The 25,020-nt window shown below is 35.2% G+C and overlaps 2 protein-coding genes across 18 annotated transcripts in view; both read right to left on the minus strand.

Annotated features, from left to right (window-relative positions):
• The window catches only part of LOC126724263 (putative disease resistance protein RGA4), a 149,556-nt gene that overhangs the window by 30,510 nt on the left and 94,026 nt on the right, over positions 1–25,020 (minus strand). For 2 of the 17 annotated variants that reach the window (XM_050428804.1, XM_050428805.1), the window contains exons 3-5: positions 21,679–23,331; positions 359–466; positions 10–98 (exon numbers count right to left, since the gene is read on the minus strand). In XM_050428804.1, the coding sequence (XP_050284761.1) occupies positions 21,740–23,331 (1,592 nt within the window). In that variant the 3' untranslated portion in view covers positions 10–98; positions 359–466; positions 21,679–21,739. Of the gene's footprint in view, positions 1–9; positions 99–358; positions 467–13,840; positions 14,401–15,129; positions 15,468–15,799; positions 15,889–15,994; positions 16,292–16,389; positions 16,454–16,946; positions 17,268–17,596; positions 17,783–17,880; positions 17,921–18,063; positions 18,180–18,265; positions 18,379–18,513; positions 18,934–19,059; positions 19,164–19,525; positions 19,649–19,719; positions 19,820–19,913; positions 19,988–20,664; positions 20,805–21,007; positions 21,097–21,254; positions 21,344–21,678; positions 23,332–25,020 lie in introns of those variants that run through there. The other 15 variants (XM_050428803.1, XM_050428791.1, XM_050428790.1 and 12 more) reach the window with 15 other exon arrangements.
• Positions 801–4,313, minus strand: LOC126722741 (putative disease resistance protein RGA4). Its single transcript, XM_050425894.1, has one exon. The coding sequence runs from the start codon at positions 4,311–4,313 to the stop codon at positions 801–803; it is 3,513 nt and encodes a 1,170-aa protein (XP_050281851.1).

Consider the following 25,020-nt stretch of genomic DNA (forward strand, 5'->3'; position numbering starts at 1 on the left):
GATAATCACCTTAGCTGTTGACTTGTTGCACTTTTTCATATGGTTCTGAATATGCCCAGATACATACACCTCCTTTCATTCTGTGTTTCCAATTCATTCTACATCCAATTTCAAAAGTAAGAAGAGTCAAAAACATTACAATTTGAGTTACTAAAACAGTATAAGATTGTTAATTTTGAGCAGTGTTAGGCCAACCCTCCCCTGTTCATTTTTTCCAATTGTTAGACATTTTTTGATTGATTTGAAAGCAAACTGATTAACTCAAGCACCATTGTTTTGATAAACACAAATTGGAAATCCTAATGCTATTCCAAAAAATTCAATAATCATTAGATTATAAATGAGTCTAATTGAATACCTTAGCTGCATCAACTTCCCAAATCTTGAAACTATCCAAGTGATTTATCCCATGACCATATTGCCCCAGAAACTTATTCAAATTCTTCAGATAATTATCTCCACGAAGCTGTTAACAGAACACAAAGCACGTAGTTAAAAACAATAATATTAATAGTTATGATAATAATGCTTTAAAGTAGAAATCGGAAGCAATACACAGTTTGCTTGCTAAAAGATCAATAAAATTTAAGAAAACCTCTGATTTTTGATTATCAGAAAACCTAAACAAAATACCAATTCAATTATACCCGGGCTGAATATATATAATATGGAAATCAACGTAGCATAGAGAATATAATTGTAAAAAGCTCAGTTTCTTTTGAAATCATAGAATGCGTACCAAGTGAAAGACGGGAGCAACTGTTGCAAAAGATGAAGTAGAGCCGTTTACTGTTGTGGTCTCAACGCCATTCGATTTCCAAATTAGGGAAATCCTTATCGATTTTATTTTTGTATTTTTCAGCTAACTGAGGACAATTAATAATTAGCAGTTTTCGTAAAGACTTGATAAAACCATCATCAGGTAGTGTTGTGAGATTGGGACAGGACTGAATGAAAAGTGTTTCAAGTGAGATTAGATTCCTAATTGATTCAGGGAGAGTAATCAAATTGGGAAAGTCAACAATTCCCAGCGACTGTAAAGAAGTGAGACAACTAATCTCAAGAAGTGATGTCAAATTAGGCTCGCATCTTTCAATCCCAAGATATTCAAGTGAGGTGAGCTCTGACAAAGTCATTAAATTGGGACAGTTCGAAATTCTGAGCTCTTTTAGGGTGGAAATACATTGAAGACCCACAGGGAGAGACTTCAATTTCGGAATGCCTCTGAATTCTAAATGACGGAGGCAAATGAGGCATTGCCATTCCATGCCATCATCATGCATGTCTCTGAATGGATCGAACTCCTCGCAATCGTCAATTGATAGAAAACAGAGGGAGGTGAGATAACGTATCGCTCCAGACATAGATGTTAGTTTAGGGCAATCCCAAATTTGTAGTTGCTTCAGAGAATATAGTGCCCACTCAGCCGGAAGAGACACTATATCTTCTATAGAATCCAAAGTCATATCATTTAATTTGGAGAGAGGAGAAGAAGAGGATAATGAAGAGGAGGAAGAGGGAACTAAAAAACTCATTGACATTGTCTCTTGCAAAGGCCTCAAACTGACATTCGATAAAAATAGCCGTTCTTCGAGATTGGGAAACAGGGGCATGGAAGTCATTTTAGGGCAATTACTAATCTGCAAATAAGAAAGAAGAGGAAATAAAGGTATTGAGTTGTGAGACTGATCTTGTTGATGATCTGGTGTTGACGCAGATGATGTTGCAACTAAATCCCTCCCTGTTCTCCCCCACCATCCCTTCAAATTAAGACATGCCCTTATTGTGAGTGACTTTAGAGATGGGAAGAACGCTGTTGATAATATTGTGGATAGAGTAGCCAACTCTTTACTCATATCATTATCGGATATGTACTCCAAATCATTCATTGTGTCAAGCGTTAGAGATTTTAAAGAGGGGAGATGAGACAATGGTGGCAGATATCGACATCTCTTACAATTCTGTATCTTTAAATCAACAAGATTTGTGAGAGAAGAGACCCAACTTAAAAATTTCACACCCTTGTACTGATGCACTTCCAAATATTTGAGATTTTGGTGTGACTGGAGGTCTTCTAATAACTTCTCATCTTCATTATTATGTACTTGATCTTGATGATGCCATTTTAATATCAGTTTTTCAAGATGTTGCTTTTCCCATAAATTCACAACAATGGATTTTGAGTTAGCTTCTGTCAACCGTTCCAAATGTGAGATCTCTAATGTTCCTCGCAAGTTGTTTAGCTCCTTCAATTCACCTAATCCACCAGTCTCGGAGGACGTGCTCACATTGAATAATTTTAATGTTTGAAGTGAAGTCATTTGCCCTAATCCATGAGGCATGTGACTCAAATTATAACAACCATCATTATAAAGATGTTTGAGGCTAACCAATTCTCTAAACTTTTTGGGTAATTCTTTAAGGCCTTCACAATCATAAAGTTTTAGTACTTGCAAATTCAACAATGTAGTAATTGAATCAGGGAGAGTTTTAATATCCTTGTTAAAAGAAACATCAAGATACTTTAGATGTCTTAACTTCCCTATAGAATTTGGTATTGATGTAATCTTCAATGCATGTATATCTAACGCACGCAAGCTCTTGAAACTCAAAATAATTGTATTCAACGTTGACTCTTCCAAGGCACCAGAGTTCATCTCACTAAATGTTAGAAGAAATGTATATAGCTTGACTGCTTTAACCAAAAACCTTAAAGATTCAGTAAAAGATGAGCCAATATGAAATGGGCATGATACATGATGATTTTTTTCATTAACATTTTTGCCATCAAAACTAACAAGTCTGCACTCCTCGCCTGCAACAACTTCTGCAAGATCATGCATTAAATCATGCATCTTGTATCTTAAGCCATTGTAAGTCTCTACTTCTTCAAAGAAGGACCTCCAAAGTAAATCCTTGAAATACTCATCACCAATGTCCTCCAATTGTTGGTTTTTGATTGATGATTGGACAAATCCTTGTGCTATCCATAGTTGTATTACTGTTTCCTTATCCATCTCATAATCTTTGGGAAACAAAGAGCAATAAGTGAAACAACTCTTTAAATGTGATGGGAGATGATCATAACTCAATTTTAAAATTGGTAAAATTCCATTCCCTTGAATTACATTTGCTTCTATATTATCCTGCACGTATGACCATTCAGACTCTTTTTCCTTGAAGTATAACAAATTTCCTATGGACTTTAGAGCAAGTGGTACCCCTTGACACATGTTTACAATGTCCCTTCCAATTGTCACTAGTTTAGGATTGTTGGCCTCTTGCCCATTTCTAAATGCCACTTGCCTAAATAAAACCCAAGATTGTTCTTTGGACAGACCTTCGAGAAAATATGGTGAAACTGTGCGTGTAATCTCTGCAACCAATCTAATACGACTAGTTATTATAATCTTACTGCCTTTGGAACCACCCATTAAAAGACTTTTCAATTCACGCCAGTTTTCAGGATCTTCATTCCATATATCATCTAATACAAGTAAGTATTTCTTTCCTTCAATTTTTTTACGAAGTTGACTTTGCAACTGATCTATTACAAGGTTTCCAACTGGTGCATGATCAGAAGTAGATGCTATTATCTTTTCAATAATTATTTTTAAATCAAATACATCAGAGATGCATGCCCACATTTTTAACTCAAAGTATTTTTGAACTTTCTCATCATTGTACGCATATTGAGCAAGTGTAGTCTTCCCTAAGCCCCCGATCCCCACAATGGGAATGACCGAAATATTCTCTTGTACATTAGAGTCGAATAATAGGTCTATGATATTCTTTTTGTCCTCATCCCTCCCAATAACAACCTCTCCCCGAACAAAAGAGTGAGTCTCCCTCTTCCTACTCATAACATTCGTCTCTACGTTGTCTACTTTCAAGTTAAACTTGTTCTTATCTTCTGCTATTGCATTTAGCTTTTGCCTCATTGCCTTTATTTTACGACTCATCTTACCACGAAAAGCTAGTTGGTTTGACTTTGAAAAGAAAGTGCGTACCTCTTTTGTGACTTTATTCCCACTCACCATGCTTCGCCTTGTAGCTTCAGTTGAAAACTCACTCAACAAGTCATCTGCGTCATAAACTGCATCGTTGAGCTTTTGGAGCCAGTCCTTGACTTGATGGTTATGACTTTGCTGCTCCGCTGCATCCTGAAGTACAGCTTGGACCGTGGAAACGGTGTTCTTGATTTTTTCAAGCTTATCTTTAACACCCCAGAGTGATCCAATCTCTTGGAAAGTCTGAGAGCCCAGATTTTCAATCATTTTCTGTGCAAGACCAAAGAGGATTGCTTCGGCCATTTCTTGGTAGTAGCTGAAAGGAACGCTTAAAGAGAGAGATGAATGCTGGCTAGAAGTGATGAAGTTTGTGTAAAAGTAATGCTGCAGTGAAGGGAGACCGAGTTTCTTAATGTGGACGAATGTCATCGATATCATTCATTTCCTATGGTCATTTTCTTGGTACAATCATGCAGAGAAAAAACAACCAAAAAAAAAAAAACAACCTTGTTCTCCTTATCTGGTTTAATGTTATTACAGATTATCAAAAAAAAAAATAATAATAATAATAATAAAATAAAAACCAAAAGAAAACAAGTGGGACAGAGGCTTAATTAGTTAGAAATTTTGTCCAGTAGCCGAAAAATTATTGTGCCAGTGATTACCATCATTCAAAGAGTACCTTTTGTGTTTATCCTATCCGTCTTTACTACCCACCCACTCCCATACGACATTTATCAAAATCTTAGTTTTGTCTTTGACTTGGTCTCTCCCTTCCTTCTTTTTCTTTCTAATCCTATTTTGATTTCACACTTCAGCCAAACAAATCGTTTTGGCTCAACAAAAAATAACACTTGACCAAACCAAGAGCACTATAGTTAGAGCTATTGGCTCTTTTTTTTATAGTTGGTAGAAGTAGAAGTAGAAGTAGATAGAAGTTGAAGTAGATATAACCTATAGAGGAACCATAATTCAAAAAACTTACAGAATATAATAGAAGCGCTCCACTAGGTTTTGTCCGACTGGTTAATTCCATTTTGAAATTCTCATATATGGCCACGGGGCTTATAAGGAATAAATTTCATTTTTCAAAGGGAATATTTGGGCTTAACTAACTATATTTTAATACGTGTAAAACAAGAGAATGAAAAAGGGAAAGTAAAATGAGTTTGAGAAGAAAATGGGAAGAGAAATGAGTTGGAGAAGAAAATTACAAAATCATCTCTCCATCTTACTGTCATTCCACTTAATAATAAGGATAATAATAATTTAGTCTCCATCATTTCAATTTTTATGTCTCTACCAAATATACATGATGGAAGGCAAATATTTTCTACCATTCCAATATTTTTTTAATCAAATATACATGATGGAAGGCAAAATAATAATAATAAAAAATGTGGTGATTCATGCATAATAAAATTCCTGTCAATGGTAAATTCATGTAAAAGTGAAGTTGCTCCACTCATAATTTACCTTCTTAATAAGATATGTTGTAAAAAGAACTGTGTCTCTAGTATTACTTGTTTAAAAGTCACCTTCCAATAATGATAATAAAAGCATCAAATTAAAAGAGATATAGTCATCAAATTAAAGTGAGAAGCTTGAGAATTGAACTAAAACCAAAATATCAAAGAAACAAGGAAAATATAAACCCATGGAACGCAAAAGAAGGGAGTTTTTATGTCTTATTCCTCCCATTTCCATCAACAGCTCTCAAATGCCAAATATGACTTTTGTTAATGATAAAAATAACGCTATTTAAGAAGGAAACATAGTCAGCAATATTGGTCCCCTTAATATCAAGAGAAAACCGTGTGAACCCTTATACCTTGCATTATTTTCATTTCCCTGTCTTGAATTAAAATTTGAAAGTGATCTTTACCCAAATTCTTGAATTTCAGTCATCTTTACTTATATTTTCATGTGAAGATAAGGTCTTAGTCCCTTTCTACATCAGAAGAAAATTGCGTGTACTCTATTATTTTCCTGCATTATTTTTGTTTCTCCATCTTATATAAAAAATAGTCTAAAACATTGAACATGTGATGTGAACATAAGCCTTAGGCTTCTATAAAACAAAGAAAACAATGTGTACCTCTATTGTTTCCTCACATTATTTTTATTTCCTCAGCTTAAATTGTCCAAACCCACTAGATATTTTAGTTGCTTAGTTGGGCCAGATACAAATTCCTCAATAGAAGCTCACAAAAAAAGTCCACCCAAGTTCATTCATAAATGGAGTATTGATTTTGAAAATCCCGGAGACAATGACTCAAAATTCAAGGATCATTTTTAGGTATACAGAAGTACAAATTGAAATTAAAAAAAAAAAAAAGCATTGTACAAATTCATAAAATAAACCAAAACAAATGTAGATTTCTTTTTTGAAAATTTTCAGGTTTATAGTCAACATTTAAATGCTTGTACAATGATTTATTTTCTCAATTATGTTAATGAATATGTTTTTTTTTTTTTTTTGGTTAATATCTGTTAATTGATACTTGAAATGAAAAAAATAAATTACAATTTTTATATTTTTTTGCTGAATAAATTACGATTTATATATAACAAGTTTGGGCTCATTTGGAATAGGAATGCTCACTCCTAGATTTCACTTTAATCCAGGAGTGACAACGTAACAATCACCACCATATCATTATTTTTCAAATTTTTCTTACAAAAGAGTATATATGTTATTGTAGTTTAGCCCACATTTTTTTTTTTAATTTTTAATTTTTTTATAAAAGAAATAGCTAGATTAGATCTTAGAAAAATATTTTTCTTCTCTCATGGCTTTAGATTTTGCTTTAATGAAACTTTCTTACAAATAGTACTGGGCATTGGATAGGTTGTGAAAGATCATGCTTCTAAGCCGAATCTAACATATATGTAAATGTAATGACAAAGTCTACCATTCTATTAAATAATTATATATTTAATTTTTTATTAGATTCTCTAAATATAAATTTTCCAACATGTAAACATCAAGATTTTATAATTTTTTGTGTTTGTTTATATATTACATTAATTAAAGTGCAGGCCAAGTGGTTTATCTCTTTAAATTTTAAACCTTGATATATTCAAAAAGAAAAATGCTAAAGCTAAAAATCTGGTTTTGAACCCTATGTATTCAAATTGTTCTCATGTCAATTGAAGAATATGTTTCAGACCCTTTTATAAAATATGTAACAAAATTATTAATTAATTATCAATTTATCTCAATTATATGATCAACAAGATTATTGTATTTTATCACAATTACATACACCAAATCATAAAGTAAGCAATAAAAATAATAATAACACTGGATTTGGTGAGGGCTTGTAAAACCAAATTTTACAAATACAAACATTGTGATATATTTTTTAAAAAAATTAATCCTCTTGTCATCAACTAGCCATAGAAAAGACTAAAAAAAAAAAGAGTTGTGAGACTTGTTTAAATAAGCTCATGAGTTATGTGACTTAATAAATGTGAATAATTTTATGAATAATGATATAATAGGTTAGAGAAAATTCCTTCGAAGTTGCTGGTAGTTAAACTATAATAAACTCTTTTTTTTTTTTGGATAATTCTAGGTTTGGAGGCATCCAGTGCTTAGGGAGTATGAACTATGAACTCCACGAACCAATGTGCTGAAGGAGGCCCATCCAGTCCTTCAAAGTGTAGATACGACCATTTCCTTTTGTCCAAGCCCACATGGCCACGTTGTCTTTTCCTTGCCATAAATCTCAAAGCAAACGAAAAGGTTGAATTGAAGCAAATAAGATCGCAAAAAATTATTGAACTGGTAATAATTAGTTTAGTTTCCAGTCCACTAATTTAAGTAGTTCTACCGCTCATAAAACTTGAAAGTAAGACGTTTGATGCACTTGTATGGCGCTAAAAACTTATTTCATATACACTGTTGATGCAAAATCATCATGGAAAACTAAAATAAATAAGCCTTGGTGGCTCTGATTACACAAATCAACCACCTACTTAACCAAATGTAGCATTGAAAAAAAACGTACAAGCTCCAATTTTTTTATTAATTCTTTCAAGAGGATGCCCCATAGACTACCAATTCTCTAAACCACATTGAAAATATACTCATCATACTTTGCAAAATCACAGCCAACATACCCTGTACAAAGTAACATAGAAAATACAAATTTGTAAGGAGAAGTTCTGTAAGTGAAATCTGCAACAATCTAATCATTCCCACCAATTGTTTTCCCAGTTGATCCAAATGACACAAGTGTCGTGCCAAAAGTAACCCAACATCGGGTTGACTGGATTGGCTATAGATCGACAATTGTGGGAAAGGGTTTCCAGAAAGCATGTTCACATAAGTTTGAATGTTAAAATATTATGATTTGTAAGTGAACTATGAGCTCCCATTCCCTGTCCCTCTCGCGAGAAGAACAAGAAGAGCTAGCTCGTAGTAACAAAAAAGTAAAAGACGTGAAGCACGCAGGATTCAGGGAAGAACCGGGATCAGAGTTAGGCCTGTCATCACCAAACCATGGTCAGGGGCCATGGAATGGATCGGCCACTTCCAAAGATAAACTTGTTGGTGAAATTCCTGGTGCATTCACGCAAGCTTTTTGCTTTGGTGAGCTCATGGAAGATGAGGCGGACTTGGATGAAGAAATAGATAACCTACGTGAAGGGCTTGTAGCTGTTAAGTTCTCAAGGGATCTAAAGAAGCGTATCCGAAATCCATGGTCAAAAGCTCTTATAATAAAGGTGTATGGCAGATCGGTGGGGCTCAACTTCCTCCACAATAGGCTCCCTTCCTTATGGAAACCGATCGGGAGGTTGGACTGTGTTAACTTGGAGCATGGGTTCTATCTCACCCGCTTCTCTTTGAAAGATGATTATGAATCCATTCTCAAAAAAGGTCCTTGGTTCATTGGAGAACACTTTCTCTCCATTAGACCTTGGTAGCCAGATTTTCGCCCGGAATCAGCTAACGTCACTTCAATCTCTATTTGGATACGGCTAAAAGCACTACCAATTGAATACTATAATCCTGAGGCCCTTTTGAATATTGGAAATTCCATCAGTAATGTACTGTGAATAGACTCACACACTGCTATGGAAACGAGAGGTAGATATGCGAGGATTTATGTACAAGTTGATGGGGATAAGCCACTGTCTACTGCAGTTTTAATTGGGAAATTTTAACAACCTATTTGCTACGAAGGATTACAGAGGTTGTGTTTTTCTTGTGGTAGAATCGGCCACAGTAAAGAAAATTGTCCATATACAATCCAAGCTGAGCCATCGCCGACGGTGCTTGAAACGAAGGAGGATGGGATTTCAGATGGACAACCATGCGATGAGCATGTGTCTAACAAAGTGGGGCTTGAGGTAGAGCCTAGCAAGATCATGCATGAGAATGTGCGTGAGGAGGTACAGTCAGGTACATACGGATTGTGGACTGTTGTATCACGCAGGAAGAATGGGACAAAATTTCAGGGTAATGGAGGGTCCCATAATGGGATGAGTAACGATCGATTGAAGCAGGAGCTAAGAAAGAACGTTACTGAAGTAAGGTTCAACAACGTTACTGGGAAATTCAAGTTCAATGATGGGCCGAGCAGGGAATCGAAGAGGAAACTTGCGGATCAAAAGCCCACCAATGAAGCCCATATGGCAAATGTTGGTTTAAATGTAGGTAGGAGTGATAATGCCCAGGCCCAAGCTTCGTTGGTTAAAAGCCCAAAGAATCATGAAGTGGGTAACAATAAGGAGTGGACTGAGGCAGAGGTTTTTTCGAGTAAGTTGGACCATAGAGCTTTGGTCAAAGGCAAGAAAGCCATTGCATGAGCTAGGGTTCATAAAGAAACTTTCCAAAGCACAGCTGGTAGTTGCCAAGTGCTTTCCTCTCCAGCACAGCCCGTAAAGTGTCTTTCTCAGGAAAATCAACATTAAGTTGAGAGTGATGGCAAGTCTAAACAAAGAAGAGAGCTTCATCCACTAGTCACGCCTGGGCTGGAGGTGGGTTTCGAGTTTAGAGGGTTTTGTGACAGAGAAGAGCGCGAGGGTGGGCACTCGGTGGCTGGTTTGTCTAATGGAAGTGCCGATGGCCTTATTGTGTGTAGTGAAACCTTCAGAGAGAATGCCAGAGAGAAGGTTGGGTGTGATTCAACGGTTCTTGATGAGGTTTTCAGGGGAGGGGCAGATTATGAAGTTGTTGAAGTAAAGGGTATGAATCTTGAGGGAGGAGGTCATGTCGCGACCTCCTGTTGATAAGTGTCCCAACCCCTTAGTTCTTGTACCTCATGAATGTCATTATATGGAATTGTAGGGGGGGCTTTGAAGCCCACTTTCCAAGGGCATGTTAGAGAATTGATTCGGAATCACAATCCAGCTATTTTAATTCTGATGGAAACAAAAGTTGGTGGTGAGAGGGCTAGGGAGATTTCTGACCGTCTTCCTTTTGATGGTGGGATTCATATGGATACTATCGGGTATGCTGGCGGTCTCTAGATGCTCTGGAATTCAGACAGGGTGGAGATACATGCCGTAGTGAAGGTATGAAATTCTAATTCTAGCTGGTTAATTTCTGCAATCTATGCTAGTCCTAGGAGTGCCGAAAGGTGTATCTTATGGAATAATCTAAATAAAGTCGCAAAGCTTCATGAGTTTCCATGGTTCATAGCGGGTGATTTTAATGAAACTCTGTCAGCTGAGGATAAGTTTGGGGGTAGGGCTGTTGGGGCTAGTAGCTTCTTGCTGTTCAAGGAGTGCCTGGATAACTGCAACATGATTGATATTGGGTTTACTGGTCAGAGATTCACTTGGACGAATAAAAGGGAGATCCATGCTTTTATCCAAGAAAGAATTGACAGATTTTTCGTCAATCCTAATTGGTGTCTGCTTTACCTGGATGCTAGAGTTATTCATCTCACAAGGTGCCATTTTGACCACTGTCCTATCATACTTGACATGCTTCCAAGAACTAATAGAGGGCAAGTAAGACCTTTCAAGTTCCAAACCTATTGATTGACGGATCCCACCTTTCCAAACATTGTATCTCAGGCTTGGAGGCAGCCTTAGAATCTTGGAGAGGCAATTGATCTCTTTTCAAAAAATGCCACCGAGTGGAATAGAAACCATTTTGGTAATATTTTTGTTAAAAAGAAGAATATTATGGCAAGATTGAATGGTATTCAGCGGGCAGTAGCTTCTAAACCTTCAAATTTCCTCCTAAACCTTGAGAAAGAGTTAGTGAAAGAGCTTGACACGATTCTTAGTCAGGAAGAGGAACTTTGGGCTCTCAAGTCTCAAGTAAATTGGATGATACAAGGGCATAAAAATACCGCCTTCTACCATGTCTCTACTCTGGTAAGAAGGAAAAGAAACCATATTTTGGCTATCAAAAATGCAGTGGGGGAATGGATTTATGAGGATAACGGAGTAAAGGAGCACATTAGGGATGGGTTTAAGGAGATTTTCACATCCTCCTTCCTTAGTGTTCCTAGGGTAGCTTCGTCGGCCTCCTAGTGGCAGGCCAAACTTTCGGATGAGGAGATGATTAGTAATAGTGGGATTGCAACGGAAGATGAGATAAGAGTTGCCTTGTGGTCTTTGAAAGCTTTCAAAGCTTCGGGTCCGGATGGTTTGCATGCAGGTTTCTTCCATAGATTTTGGTTGATAGTGGGAAGTTTTGTAAGTGATGAAGTGAAAAGGGTCTTTGTAGAGAGAAGAGTTCCTGGTTACTTGAATAGGACTCACATCACTCTTATACCAAAGATTCAAAGTCCGAAGACCTTAGGAAATTATAGACCGATAAGTCTATGTAATACAGTCTATAAAATTGTTACAAAGATCATAGTGACTAGACTGAGACCTTTCTTAGACAAGCTCATTTCTCCCCTCCAAATTGCCTTTGTTCTGGGAAGAAGGGATATTGACAATGCAATCATAGCCCAAGAAGTCATCCATTCCATTAGCAAGAAGAGAGGAAAGGTGGGTTATATGGTGTTAGAAATTGACTTGGAAAAGGCTTATGATAAGCTCAAATGGAGTTTCATTAGAGATATGCTTTTTAGAGTTAACCTTCCCTTGGATCTTATTGAGGTTATTATGAGCTGTGTTTCGACGATCTCTACTTCGATTATGGTAAATGGTGAAGCGCTTGATCCGATTTACCCTTCTAGAGGGATAAGGCAAGGGGACCGTCTATCCCTGTAGCTATTTATCCTTTGCATGGATTTCCTTGGTCAACTCAATGAGGAGAAATGCAGTAATAAATTGTGGCAACTAATTAAAGTCTCTCAAAGTGGTCTGGCTTTCTCTCACTTGCTCTTTGCGGATAACCTTGTGTTTTTTTGCCAAAGCGGACCTCAACAATTTCTTAGCAATAAGAGATGTTTTGGATATGTTTTGCAGCTTGTCTGGTCAATCGGTGAGTGAAGCAAAGTATAGAGTTTTTTTCTCTCCTAGGGAGTTGTTGAGCGATGTCCTTGGTTTTACATCCACTCCAAACATTGGGAAGTATTTGGGAATCCCTATGAGGGTGCCAGGAGCCTCTTCCCATGATTACAACTTCATATTGGAGAGGGTTAAGCAAAAACTTGCGGGGTGGAAGGCCAATTTACTATCTTTGGCTGGGCGGAATGTTCTCATTCAGGCTTCCACAGCGGCCATACCATCATATGTCATGCAGTGTACTCTTTTACCGGGGAAAATTCTGGATGGTATAGATAGAGTTAATCATAATTTTCTGTGGGGCACTTCAGAATTAGCAAGAAAGATCCATTGGGTCGGATGGCAGAAGGTTACAAAGACAAAGGAAGAAGGGGGTCTAGGCCTACAAACAACTAGGGGGAGGAATATAGCCATGCTAGCCAAACTCAATTGGAGGTTCCATACTGAGAATGATGCTCCTTGGTCTCAAGCTTTAAGATCAAAATATTGCAATAATAGAAGGGTGAATTTGGCAAATGCAGATAAGTTGCCGTGCTCAAGAGTTTGGGCTGCTTTTAAAAAAGGAAGAGAAGTTTTTATGAAATGGAGTTTTTGGATGGTAGGGAGAAATAGTACCTTAAGCTTTTGGTATGGTAAATGGTTAAAGGAAGGTCCTCTCAGGCACCTCATTCAGGGGCCCTTGCCTCGGGATGCAGCCAATTGGGGAATTAAAGATATTTTGGGGGATTCGGGTTTGGATTGGAGTTGTATGCCATTTGTTTTTCCTACAGACATTAAGGAGAAGCTCCAAGCTATACCTTTCTCCCTTACTAGTAGAGGTGGTGATAAACTTGCTTGGGCTGAGAACCCGAAGGGCTGTTTTGAGCTTAAGAGTGCTTACAAAGTTGCAATGGGGGCGAATACAACCTCTCTTTTTACAGCAAGATGGCTATGGAAAGCTCCAACTTTACCACGCATTAAAACTTTCATATGGCAATGCACTCGTAATAGCATTAGGGTGAAGGAATGCCTTGCTAAGAGAAGTGTGACGGAAGATGTGGTGTGTCCCATTTGTAGAAGGGACGATGAATCTATTTTACATGCTCTCAGGGACTGCCCTTGGTCTCAATCAGTGTGGAGGCAGCTTGGTGTGCAGTCGAGAAATCTCAGCTTTTGGTTGTCTAACCTGCATGATTGGTTAGATATGAATGGTAGGATGAACACTAATCACCTTGCAAGGAAACCTCCTTGGAAAATTATATTTCCTTTTGCCATTTGGAACATATGGAAGAATAGGAATGGTGTTGTCTTCAATAGGAATGTTAAAATATTATGGGTTTTAAAAAGAACTCAAAAAAATAATTGAAAAAAAAAAAAAAACCATAGAAAAATAGACAATCATGCACAAGAGAGAATGTCAAGGATTTACGTGGCTTGGCCTTTGGCCTACATCCACAGGCGAAGACAAGGAGAAAGTTCCACTAACAAATATGGAAAATACAAAGGTGGTATGACAGAATTCTCACAAAATCCAAACCCCAATACACCCAAATTACTCAATATAAAAGAGATATTGTCATACTACAAATACAACAGCAACAAAGCTGCAGTCCTAAAATTTAGGATAGACAATTGTTGTAGTGCATGCAAAGAACTGAAGAAGATAATCCGGAAAAGTTAATAGACTTTTAATAGGAATCCAATTCAAAGTCACGTCATGTTGACAGCTCCAGTTACATAATTTCTTGATTTAGGTCAACCATTGCAGCTTTAATGGCTTGGGCTAATCCACCAGAGATGGCATCCTTGAGGTCTTCCACTTTAGCTTTTACTTTCTCCTTGATTGGTTCAGGAACTTTTGTCTCCCTACTCTTTAAGTTCCATCTCAATTTGGTACAAAATTGAGTTAGCTTGGTTCTTTGTGTCTATGGCATCCCTCTTTTCCATGTCTTCCTTACCAAACTTTTTAGCTTCTCTAACCATCCTATCCACATGCAATTTTAGTAACATAATTAGGTTAGGTTTACAGGTACTTATAGAAGCTTCAATTCTGCAACCATAACAAGCAGTAGAATATAAAATTTGAATGTTTCTTTTTATCTTGGTTCACATTTTGATAAAGTATAGATACTTGAATTGTTGAGATTTCAGAAAGAAAATAAAGATACAGGTTCTTGAAGACCATGGTAGCATCATTGAATGGGGTGGCAATAGAAAAAAAGAAGCCCTTAAGCTATAAAATTAAAATTAAAGATTGAGAAATAAAAGATTTTTTAATTTCAATTTTTATTTAGAAAATACAAATTAGCATATAAACAAGAAAAATAATTTTCTGCCAACAATGGCTATGATAATAGGACTATAAAATATCCAAGTAGCATAATGCACTAATACATAAATGATCCTTGATTTACTTGGAGTTTGGTGATGCAATCTCTTATAGTTCTATAGTTGCATTTGTTATATATATTCAGTTATTTCTCAGATGGTTAGATAATTATAGTCGGCTCAGATGGGTTGGATTTCAAGATCATTCAAGCCCACAAATTAATCAAAAATTCTAATTTCCAACTCATTCTAAAAATATCTCTAGCCACAACAAGCTTCAACCACCAGATACTAATTCATGCCTTCTATTGAGAACTAAAACTTGCTATCTCTAGTTTGAACAACTACCAAACTCTCTTCATAACAACAATTTTTCGAAACGTACCTTATCACTTGGCAAGGTGCTAGCACCAGTTATGGCAATATCTTGCTTCTTTCCAATTTCCTTGTCAATTGAAGTGACTGAAAGGATACCATTGGCATCAATATCACATTTCACCTCAATTTGAGGAACTCCATGTGGCACATGTGGGATGACATCTAAGTGAAAGCTTCCAAGAGATTTGTTGTCCCTCACAAACTCTCTCACCTTGATAGAGGTTAATCTCTACACTGGTCCATCCATTTGCAGCAGTGGAAAAGAAAACAACCATGATTTGGAAATCGGTAAAGTTGTGATCCTTCAGATAATCTTTGTCAGTACGCCACTGAAAGTTTTAAGTCCTGAAACAAAAGTAAAAAAAGATCAATATTGACGCCTCAACTATCTCAACAATTAATGCAAGTTGTTAAATACTACAGTAGACAATATCAGAAACAGAGAGCTTTGAAATGAAAGTATTAACTAATAAGTGACATCCAAGAGCACAATGTCACTAACTTCTCCTGCTAAAACACTAGCCCTGAAATGAAAGTCACTAAAATAAATATTGATGCCTCAACTGTCTCAACAATTAGTGCAAACTCTAAAAAGTACTACAGTAGGTAATATCAGAAATAGAGAGCAGTACGTTTTCTTCCATAAATAAAGAGGAAAAAAGAACAACAGAACAAACCTGAAGTATAGCTTCAAGACCAACAACTTCATAAGGATTTACAGTCACATTGGTCTCTTTTCCAGTCATTTCCTCATGCTCCTAAATGGCTGGGAAGCCGTGAAAAAGTAGATTGCAGTATTAATCCACTGAAGTGATGGAAATCAAACATTTATTGATATTTCATATGCGAGTAACAATTGTCAGTAGGCATACCTGTCTAGCAAATCTGAACACAGTTCTGCAAATTTGACCCCTGTCAGTGTGGTGTCAATGTGTTTTGGGCCATCCGCAACAGCAACGATAATGAAAGGTAAACTGGAAAAGTAAATGGTTTTTCTATATGATATGGAAAATAGAGAGATCAACTTAAATAAGGCATAGAAATAGCGACATATGTAATATTAGTCTAAGTCAAAGATGAAGGCTTCATCATGGTAAATGCTTGCTTGTCTTTCAGAATATCTGTGCCTTCTTCTTTCTTATAGTTTTCAGCAAGCCAATCAACTATTCCTATTAAAAATTATAGAATGTAGGGGTGTAATTTAGTAACAACTAACAAAAAATCAGAAAAAAAAGAAAAAGAAAAAGAATATAAACTAAATGTCTACCAGTTTCTCTTGTTCCAACCTTGTCAAAGCCATTGCTTCTTGGATGAGTCTCCAACCTCAAGAACTGCATAGTACAAACGTAACAGAAGAATATAAGGTTCATTACCTATTCTTAAAGACCATGGTAGCATCATTGAAAGGGGTAACAAATAGAAAAAAAATAAATAAATAAAATAAGCCTTTAAACTAAAAAATTAAAATTAAAGACCAAGTAATAAAGTTTTTTTTTTATTTAGAAAATACAAATTAGCATATAAACATGAAAAAACATTTTCTGCCAACAATGGCTATGGTAATAGGACTATAAAATATCTAAGAAGTATAATGCACAAATAAAGAATTGAGCCTTGATTTACTTGGAGTTGGTGATGCAATCTCTTCTAGTTCTATAGTTGCATTTGTTATATATATTCAGTTATTTCTCAGATGGTTAGATAATTATATTCGGCTAAGCTATAGGTTGGATTTCAGGATCATTCAAGCCCCAAATTAACCAAAAATTTTAATTTGAACAAATACCAAACACACTTCATAACAACAGTTTTTTCAAAACATACCGCATCACTTTACAAGGTGCTAACACCAGTTATGGCGATATCCGGCTTCTTTCCAATTCCCTTGTCAACTACAGTGACCGAAAGGATACCATCGCATCAATACCAAATTTCACCACAATTTGAGGAACTCCATGTGGCACATGTGGGATGCTATCTAAGAAAAAGATTCCAAGAGATTTGTTGTCCCTCACAAACTCTCTCACCTTGATACTGGTTTATATTCATCTACTGCAGTGGAAAAGAAAACAACCCTAATTTGGAAATTGGTAAGGTTGGGTTCCTTTAGATAATCTGTCATCACACCACCTAAAATTTCAAGTCCTGAAATGAAAGTCACAAAATAAAATATTGATGCCTCAACTATCTCAACAATTAATGCAAGTTCTAATAAGTACTATAGTGGACTATATAAAAAATAGAGAGCTCTAAAATGAAAGTAATAAGTGACATCCAAGAGCACGATGTCACTAACTTCTCCAGCTAAAACACTAGCTCTGAAATGAAAGTCACTAAAATAAATATTGATGCCTCAACTGTCTCAACAATTAGTGCAAATTCTAATAAGTACAACAGTAGATGATATCAGAAATAGAGAGCTTTACGTTTTCTTCCATAAATAAAGAGGAAAAAAGAAGAACAAGAAGACAAACCTGAACTATAGCTCCAAGAGCAACAACTTCATAAGGATTTACAGTCACATTTGGCTCTTTTCCAGTCATTTCCTCATGCTCCTAAACGGTTGGGATGGGAGTTAAACCATCAACGAGATTACTTTATCTATATCTTTGAAGGAAAGCTTTGTATCTCTCAAGGCAATTTCAACAAGTGATAAAAGCCTATGAAAAAGTAGACTACAACATTAATCCATTGAAGTGATGGAAATCAAACATTCATTGATATTTCACATGCGAGTAACGATTGTCAGTAGGCATACCTGTCCAGCAATTCTGAACCCAATTCTGGAAATTCGACCCCTGTCAGTTTGGTGTCAATGTGTTTTGGGCCATCCACAACAGCAATAGCAATGAAAGGTAAATTGGAAAAGCAAATGGTTTTTCTATATGATCAAGGCAAATAGAAAGATCAACTTAAAGAAGGCATAGAAATAGCCACATACCTAATATTAGTCTAAGTCATAGATGACTGCTTCATCATGGTAAATGCTTGCTTGTCTTTTAGAAGATCTGTGCCTTCATCTTTCTTACGGTTTTCAGCAAGCCAATCAACTATTTTCTATTAAAAATTATAGAATGTAAGGGTGTAATTTAGTAACAACTAACAATAAATCAGAAAATAAAGAATATAAACTAAAGATCTACCAGTTTCTCCTGTTCCAACATTGTCAAAACCATTGCTTATTGGATGAGTGTCACCCAAGGTAGAAAATATCCTAAACCCTCCACTCCAACCCCAAGAATTGCATAGTAAAATCCTAACAGAATAAAGGTTCATTATCTATTTTGTATATATAAATATTCATGCATTTGATCACAAGTCAAGATTCTTCAAATTTGATTATAATCAAATGTAACATTTAATTATAGACAAGTCTAACTGACTTCCATACCTACATCAGCTCCTCAAATTCTGAAAGAATCCGAACAATACATCCCATCATCATATTTCCACAGAAGATTCAAATTCTTCAGATAATCGTCATTTGCTCGATGCTTAATTCCTATAAAATATTTCTCATGATAGTTCTTGTAACTAAGTTCAAATGGATGCATAATAGTACTGTTATGTCTATAGGTGAAAGAGTTACAATTTGATTAGCAAAAAAAGAAGAAAAGAAAATGACAATGAGTTTGTTTGTTATTGAAACAACTACATTATGATTAAAAAAAAAAAAGTTCGCAATAAGCTTTAGGTTTCACAGAGTGTTGCTGAAAAGTCCAAGAGCAAGTCTCCCTGAAATTGAACTTTAACTAAAGATAGGTGGTAATATTGTTGCTAACACCAAGCTACAGTCTTCATCCAATTCAACCTATCAAAAATAAGTTTGAGAATTAACTTTAAAAAAAGGGAAAAGAGGGGAAAATAATACAATTTCTACCATCTTGCAAAACCTAATCTTTGAAATAAGATATATAAAGATAAGAGTGAGATTTACAGCAGTTTATCTTCTTGTAGTTGCAGTAAATTCACAAAAAACTCTCTGTTTCCAAATTCGAAGCTCCCACATTCAGAATTCAATAACTGATGAATTCACTAAACCTGAAATAAAAAGGAAGAATGATGAGAACCAGTATTTGGTAAATTCAAAGTGAATTTAGTAAGGAGATGCCTGAATTTAAGAAAGTAGTGGTGTTAAATCCCTCTGATCAACTAACTAGATCTCAAGATTTTTCTTTTCTCAATAATATCGGTGTTATGAAGCATCTTCCTAATGATATAATGAGATAAAACTAAATAAACATTTATAGTTAGATTGTAGTGAACAACTTGATTTTTATTACTCATTTTATGATTCATATGGATACAGAGTAAAGTGAGTTACAGAAACTAGAGCCACAAACTGAGAATCATGGCCAACCTGTTTTAATTAAGAAATAAATATAGTGAATTGAAATAATTACCTGTTTAGGTTTGAGATTTTTCAATAGCTTCACTAAGAAATTAGCTGTGCACATAATGAAGCCATTCTTGAAAAGGAACAACTCTTCTGTTGACACCTTGTTGTGATCTTTATCCATGCCAAACTGCCAGATATAAGTTTGAGAACATACAAAAATAAAAGTATAAATGAGAGGAAAAAAAACAAAAGATTTACCACTGATTTTTTTCATTCAAGTCTTACATAATTGTAGTATTAACTCCCTTTGGAGATCACAAACTTTGGTCTGTTTTTATATTCCCAGCTTTTCCACATTCTGCACACAAATTATACTTCTAATTAAAGGAAAACAAGAGGAATTTGGATAATTTATTAACAAAGAAAGCTGAATTTAAAGGAGATGTATGGACCTAAAGTATATCCTTCTGAAATACATTCAATTTAGGATGCGAGCAGTCTTGGACCATTCCCCAGCAATTTCTGCCTGGAATCATTCCAAAATAGTGAGGAAAAGAATATAAAACAAAGTTTCTAATATTATGTTTTATGTCAGTTTGGTTTACAAAAAAAGAACTATCCATTTCATGTGAGAATTCAATTGGTTAACTCTATATTTTTATTTTATTGATCCTATCTTTGTATCCAAATATTGTGCATATAGTAAAATCCATCACAGCACTTCTGCATGTCCAAACTAAGTTATCATTGTACAGTGAACAAAAATAAAAAACCTGTTAATGTTGTTGACCCATGCAGCTGACAAAACAACCCTATGAAATTAGCTAAATCTGTGCCCACGAAGTCTAGCTCAAGAACCCACTAATTTAGCCTATAAAGTCTCTAACTAGCAAAAACTAACCAGACTGGGCCAATAAGGTTAGCACCAGTTAGCAAAAGGGTTTCGTCTACCACTTTTAGAGTGTTCACCACTCAATGCTACTGAGTGAGTGCTAATATCCAGCAAACGCTGTAGGTTTCCTTCTCATTTTTCAAATCCTTTAATGAGAGCAAAACACAATATACAAGCCAATATACACATATACATCATTAAACTTTCCTACATTTTTAGTAGATTGGAAACACTTCTTTATAAGCATTATTTGGGTGCACAAACATGAGTGTCTCTTTCTCCTTCATCACATTACTCTTAAATTACCTTACCTTTTTAGCTGCTAAGGTATGATTTCATAAGCTGTGTTCCCCCCTCTTTTTGCAGATTTGGTAAGTCCCACCTAATCTTAAGACGAACAGCTAGTCTTCATCATTTGTGTAGACGTGAGTAGCAGATTTCGCTTCCCAAACTAAACCCGGGTTAGCAAAAGAGCCAAGCCAAATTAGACACACGTCACATCAACAAAAGACCCAAAACAAAGAGATAAACAATAAAATATTTTTAAAAGGCCTACATCCACGGTTTTGTAATTTTATAAACTTACATAGATGAGTTTATATAAGAGTTTTACAAACAGAATCTTGTTGTTAAAGCTAACAAAATAACAAATACCTGAATATAAAACAGCTTGCTTGAGGGTAGTTGTCAATAGTGATCATTCGCCAGAATGTTATCGAATTTAACAAGCGCCAGATATTACTCTGTTTATTCAAAATCAAGAACCCAAACAAAGAAGTGTCATTTTGTAGTTTATATAAAGGCAGAAATCATTAGAATGAACAAACAAATGAGAATCATATCTAGAATGAAATTTGTATGCAAAGGGAAAAGAGAATGAAACACGAAACAAGATAATCACCTAAGCCGTGGACTCATTGCACTTGTTCCTAAGGTTTTGAACATGCCCAGATATTTGCATATCCGTTTGTTCTGTGCTTCCAATTAATTCTACATCAAAAATCAAAAAAAATTATAGTAATAACCCTTAAAAGTTTGGTCGATGAACTATCAATAAAAATTTAACAAGAAATCCTATGTCTCTGCAATTAAGCTATTCCAAAATAAATAAATAAACGTCTTTGATTTTTGATTGCCAGAAAACCTAAACAAATTACCCAAAATACCAATTCAATTATACAAGGGTTGAATATATATAATATTGTTTCTATAAAGAATAGAATTCGAAAAAGTGACAGATTCTAATTAAATATATGGAAATCAATGTAGCATAGAGAACATAATTGTAAAAAGCTCAGTTTCTTTTGAAAGCATAGAATGCATACCAAGTGAAAGAGGGGAGTGGCCGTTGCAGAAGACAAAGTAGAGTCGTTTGCTGCTGTGGTCTCAAGACCCCCAATCGATTTCCAAATTAGGGAAATCCTTATTGATTTTATTTTTGTATTTTTCTGCTAAATGACGACAATTCCAAATTTCCAGTTTTTGTAAAGACTTGAGAAAACCATCATGAGGTAGTGTTGTGAGACTGAGACATCCCCAAATGGAAAGCGTTTCAAGTGAGATTGGATTCCTAATTGATTCGGGGAAAGTAATCAAATTGGGAAAGTCTCCAATATCCAGCGACCGTAAAGAAGTGAGACAACTAATCTTAAGAGGTGATGTCAGATTAGGCTCGCACCTTTTAATCTCAAGATATTCAAGTGAGGTGAGTTCCGGCAAAGTCATTAAATTGGGACAGTTTGAAATGATGAGCTTTTTTAGGGTGGAAATACATTGAAGACCCACAGGGAGAGACTTCAGTTTCGGAATGCCACTAAAATATAAATCACAGAGCCAAATGAGGCATCGCCATTCCATGCCATCATCATGCATGTCTCTTAATGGATCGAACTCCTCGCAATTGCCAATTGATAGCGAACAGAGGGAGGTGAGATAATGCACCGCTCCAGACATAGATGTTAGTCTAGGGCAATTTCGAATGTGTAGTTCCTTGAGAGAATATAGTGCCCACTTAGCCGGAAGAGACTCTATATCTTCTATAGAAACTAAAGTCATCTTATTTAATTTGGAGAGAGGAGAAGAAGAGGATAATGAGGAGGAGGAAGAGGGAACTAAAAAATTCATTGACATTGTCTCTTGCAAAGGCTTCAAACTAACATTATATAAATATAGAGATTCTTCGAGATTGGGAAACAGGGGCATGGAATTCATTTTAGGGCAATTAATAATCTGCAAATGAAAAAGAAAAGGAAATAAAGGTAGTGAGTGGTGAGACTGATCTTGTTGATGATCTAGTGTTCTCCCCCACCATCCCTTCAAATTAGGACATTCTTCTATTGTGAGTGACTTTAAAGATGGGAAGAACGCTGTTGATGGTGTTGTGGATGAAGCAGGCACCTCTTTACTCATATCATTATCGGATATGTACTCTAAGTCATTCATCGTATCAAGCATTAGAGATTTTAAAGAGGGGAGATGAGACAATGGTGGCAAATATATGCATCTTTTACAATTCTCTATGCTTAAATTAACAAGATTTACCAGAGAAGAGACCCAACTTGAAAATTTCACACCCTTGTTCTGATACACTTCCAAATATTTAAGATTTTGGTGCGGCTGGAGGGCTTCTAATAACTTCTCATCTTCATTATTTTCTACTTGGTCTTCAGGATACCATTTTAGTATCAACTTTTCAAGATGTTGCTTCTCTCTTAAATTCACAACAATGGATTTTGAGTTAGATTCTTCCAACTGTTCCAAACATGTGATCTCTAATGTTCCTCGCAAGTTTTTTAGGTCCTTCAATTCACCTAATCCACCAGTCCGGGAGGAGATGCTCACAATGAATAATTGTAATGTTTGAAGTGAAGTCATTTGCCCTAATCCACGAGGCATATGACTCAAATTATAACAACCATCATTATAAAGATGTTTGAGGCTAACCAATTCTCTAAACTTTTTGGGTAATTCTTTAAGACCTTTACAATCTTAAAGTTTTAGTACTTGCAAATTCAACAATGTAGTAATTGAGTCAAGGAGAGTTTCAATATCCACATTAAAAGAAATATCAAGATACTTTAGATGTATTAACTTCCCTATAGAATTTGGTATTGAAGTAATCATCAATGCATGTAAATCTAATGCACGCAAGCTCTTGAAACTCAAAATAATTGTATTCAACATTGACTCCTCCAAGGCACCAGATACATGATTATCATATGTAAGAAGAAATGTACGTACCTTGACCGCTTTAACCAACAAGCTTAAAGTTTCCCTAAAAGATGAGTCAATATAAGATGGACACGATACATGACGATTTTTTTCATTAATATTATTGCCATAAAAAATAACAAGCCTACACTCCTGGCTTGCAACAGCTTCTGCAAGATCATGAATTAAATCATGCATCTTGTACCTTAAGCCTTTGTAATTCTCTACTTCTTCAAAGAAGGACCTCCAAAGTAAATCCTTAAAATACTCATCACCAATATCCTCTAATTGTTGGTTTTTGTTTGATAATTGGACAAACCCTTGTGCTATCCATAGTTGTATCACTGTTTCTTTATCCATCTCATAATCTTTAGGAAATAAAGAGCAATAAGTGAAACAACTCTTCAAATGTGATGGGAGATGATCATAACTCAAATGTGATGTGATGGAAAATGAGTGGGTCATAGACTTAGTTGGAAATTTTGTCCAATAGCTGGAAAATTATTGTACAATTAATAACATCCTTTCTAATGGTAGACCATGTCCAAAAGTTGGGCCTCTGAGAACTAATAAAAATGGTACAATAATTATATCTTCGAAGAAAGTTACAAAATTTTAGCTAACCTATTTTTGTCTTTTAAGAAAAATTATATCTTAGAAGAAAATTACAAAATTATTCCTCCACTTGAAAAGAAAATTATGAAAATATCCCTTTACTTCTTCATTTTTCCATCTAATAATAAGTACAGGGTTAATTACAAGAGAGAAAAGATCAAATTTACTCTCTATCATTTCAATTTTCTACATATCTACCAAATCTATATATCATATCTATAATAATAGGTAAAGCAAAGAGAAAATACAATTAAGTATCTGTTTGGATACACGTCCACATCTCTGCGTTTTTATGTTTCACGTTTTTTGTTTTTTTTTTTAGAAGTTAGGTTTCACGTGATTATACACTGTTCAGTGAGTCCCGTGCACTATTCACAGGAATCACAAACCTCTTTTTTCAACAAAACTTTCATTAAAAATGAATTCCACAGGTCACAACACTATTTACATATTTAAAAATTACTTTGCTACAGTGTTTTTAGTTTTCAGTTTTCAGCAAAATAAGCGGTATCCAAACGGACCTTAAATTTCAAATTGGAATTCAATTAGAGTTTAATTTTGCTCCATGTCTCATCTAATTTAAATTTTAGAATTTTGTGCCAAGTAAGTTAATTTAGTGTAAAAATTAAATTTCAATTAAAATTTAATTTTGCATCATGTGTCTCATTTAATCTAAATTTTTAAATTTTTTTGCCAAATTAGTTAATTTAGTGTAGAAAACGAGGTGTCCATTATAATAAACCATAAAAAACATAATCATATAACTAAAAAAAATTCAAATTTATAAGTCATCTATATATATTAATAGGTAAAGCTTAGAGAAAATTGAATTAGAATTTGAA

The sequence above is a fragment of the Quercus robur genome, chromosome 4, assembly GCF_932294415.1.
Source record: "Quercus robur chromosome 4, dhQueRobu3.1, whole genome shotgun sequence".
NCBI lineage: Eukaryota > Viridiplantae > Streptophyta > Magnoliopsida > Fagales > Fagaceae > Quercus > Quercus robur.